We start from the raw sequence: 1,827 nt of genomic DNA, 5'->3' as shown, positions 1-1,827 counted from the left end.
TTTTGTAATTTAATATATGTGGATATATATAAGAACACAACATCAGTAAATTATGAATTGGATAGTCAGCACACAACATTTATGAATTGTCAAATTTATGGATTGGATTATCAGAACATAACTTGTCAAGTACTTGGATAATCAACTTGGCAAAATTATGAAGAGCACTAACAACAAACAAACACTAACATCCTTCCTTGCGTAATGACCTCTCATTTCAAAAAAATAACCAAAAGTACATGTTTGCGTCCACATGGTAAATTTAGTTTTCACCGTGAAAATGCCACATATGTTTTATTAAATCATTGCGGAGGACATGATATCCATTTTTATCTCTAATACCTAAACGACGAGAGAGAAATGATTGGAAGTCATTGTTAGTACTACAGGAAAATTCTGCTAGTGAGTTGGTTGATGAAGTATCATAATCGAAATCAAGATGCTCATCTCTCTCATCTTCGACAATTATATTATGTAACATAATGCAACTCTTCATTATGTTCCCAAGCATTTTCGAATCCTAAAAACGTACGGCACCACCTATAATTGCAAATCAAGATTGGAGCACTTCGAATGCTCGCTCTATATCCTTCTTTGCTGACTCTTGCATCATTGCAAAATGTTGCTTCTTTGCTCCTTGGGAAGAAGAGATTGTTTGGACTAATATTGCCCATTGAGGGTATATACCATCAGCAAAGTAATAACCTATATTATGAATGTGTCCATTAATAGTGTAATGGACAGGGGAAGCTTTACCTTGGGTAAGATCAGAAAAACAAGGGCGATCGATCCAACACATTTAAGTCATTGTGTGACCTAGGCATTCCAAAAAATGCATGCCAAATCCACAAGTCATAAGAAGCTACTGCTTCAAGAATGATGGTTGGTTTTTTCTGATAGCCTACATATTGACTTTACCATGCCTTTGGACAATTTTTTCACTCCCAATGCATGTAATCTAAACTTCCCAACATATCCAGAAACCCACGAACCTCCCCAATAGCAAGTAATCAAGCAATATCAATTGATGTTGGAGATCTCAGGTATTCTGGTCCAAAGATTTCAATCATTGAATTACAAAAGTGTTGCAAACTTTGAATTGCAATGCTTTCCCCAATACGTATATAATCATCAATTGCATCTGCTACCACTTTATATGACAATATTCTCATTGCTGAAGTCATCTTTTGTAAGGGAGACAATCCAAGAATATGAGCTACATTTTGTTTTTGAACAAAATATGGATCGTGTGCTTCAATAGCATTCAAAATTCGCAGATACAGAGGACGACGCATACGAAAACGTCTCCAAAATGTTACAAGTGAATAAACTGGATTTGCCGCAAAATAATCAGCGAACAATCGTTCATGACCCTTCCATCTATCACGACGTATGTACTTATGTCCTACAACAGAACCACCTCTTTTCTTTGATCGATCAGTTGATTGCAGAATTTGAATCATACTAGCATTATTTATCTCATAAACCCCCAAAAGTGTGACCATTTTTTCATCATCAAACTCATTATCAAAGGATGAGGAAGAAGAAGATGAAGAAAATGAAGTGAACAGGTAAGAATTTGAGATACTTATTATGCTCTGCTTTCAGTTATGGTGCCTTCCAGATATAACGTACCTCTTGTATGGTATATGATAGATGGATTAATGTGTTTATATCAGTTCTTGGAAGAAAATCATTATTGGAGACAACTAAAAATAAAAAATATTTAATGGAGGAAAAAAGAAATGGAAAACAAATTGGGAAATAAAAATAGAAGGGGAAAAAAAATTTCAATGCCTTGACCGGTCAACCAGCCGGTCGTCCCAC

The 1,827-nt window shown here is 35.2% G+C and overlaps 1 protein-coding gene across 1 annotated transcript; it reads right to left on the bottom strand.

Annotated features, from left to right (window-relative positions):
* Nucleotides 1-553: 553 nt before the first annotated feature.
* On the bottom strand, nucleotides 554-1,505 carry LOC114288077 (uncharacterized). Its single transcript, XM_028231564.2, has 2 exons — nucleotides 1,094-1,505; nucleotides 554-705 (listed from the first exon to the last, which is right to left on the bottom strand). Exons 1-2 carry the CDS (start codon nucleotides 1,503-1,505, stop codon nucleotides 554-556), a joined length of 564 nt encoding a protein of 187 aa, XP_028087365.2.
* Between the last annotated feature and the right edge of the window lie 322 nt (nucleotides 1,506-1,827).

Source organism: Camellia sinensis, chromosome 9, assembly GCF_055761805.1.
Source record: "Camellia sinensis isolate YWXY chromosome 9, ASM5576180v1, whole genome shotgun sequence".
NCBI classification, from domain to species: domain Eukaryota; kingdom Viridiplantae; phylum Streptophyta; class Magnoliopsida; order Ericales; family Theaceae; genus Camellia; species Camellia sinensis.
Note: the sequence above shows the minus strand (reverse complement) of the source record. Positions and strands in the feature narration are given on the sequence as shown.

Coding starts and splice junctions, on each gene's coding strand:
- LOC114288077 (XM_028231564.2), bottom strand. CDS start 1,505: ATGGTCACACTTTTGGGGGTTTATGAGATAAATAATGCTAGTATGATT. Junction 706..1,093: donor GGAAAGCATTGCAATTCAAA/GTTTGCAACACT, acceptor TTCATAATATAG/GTTATTACTTTGCTGATGGT.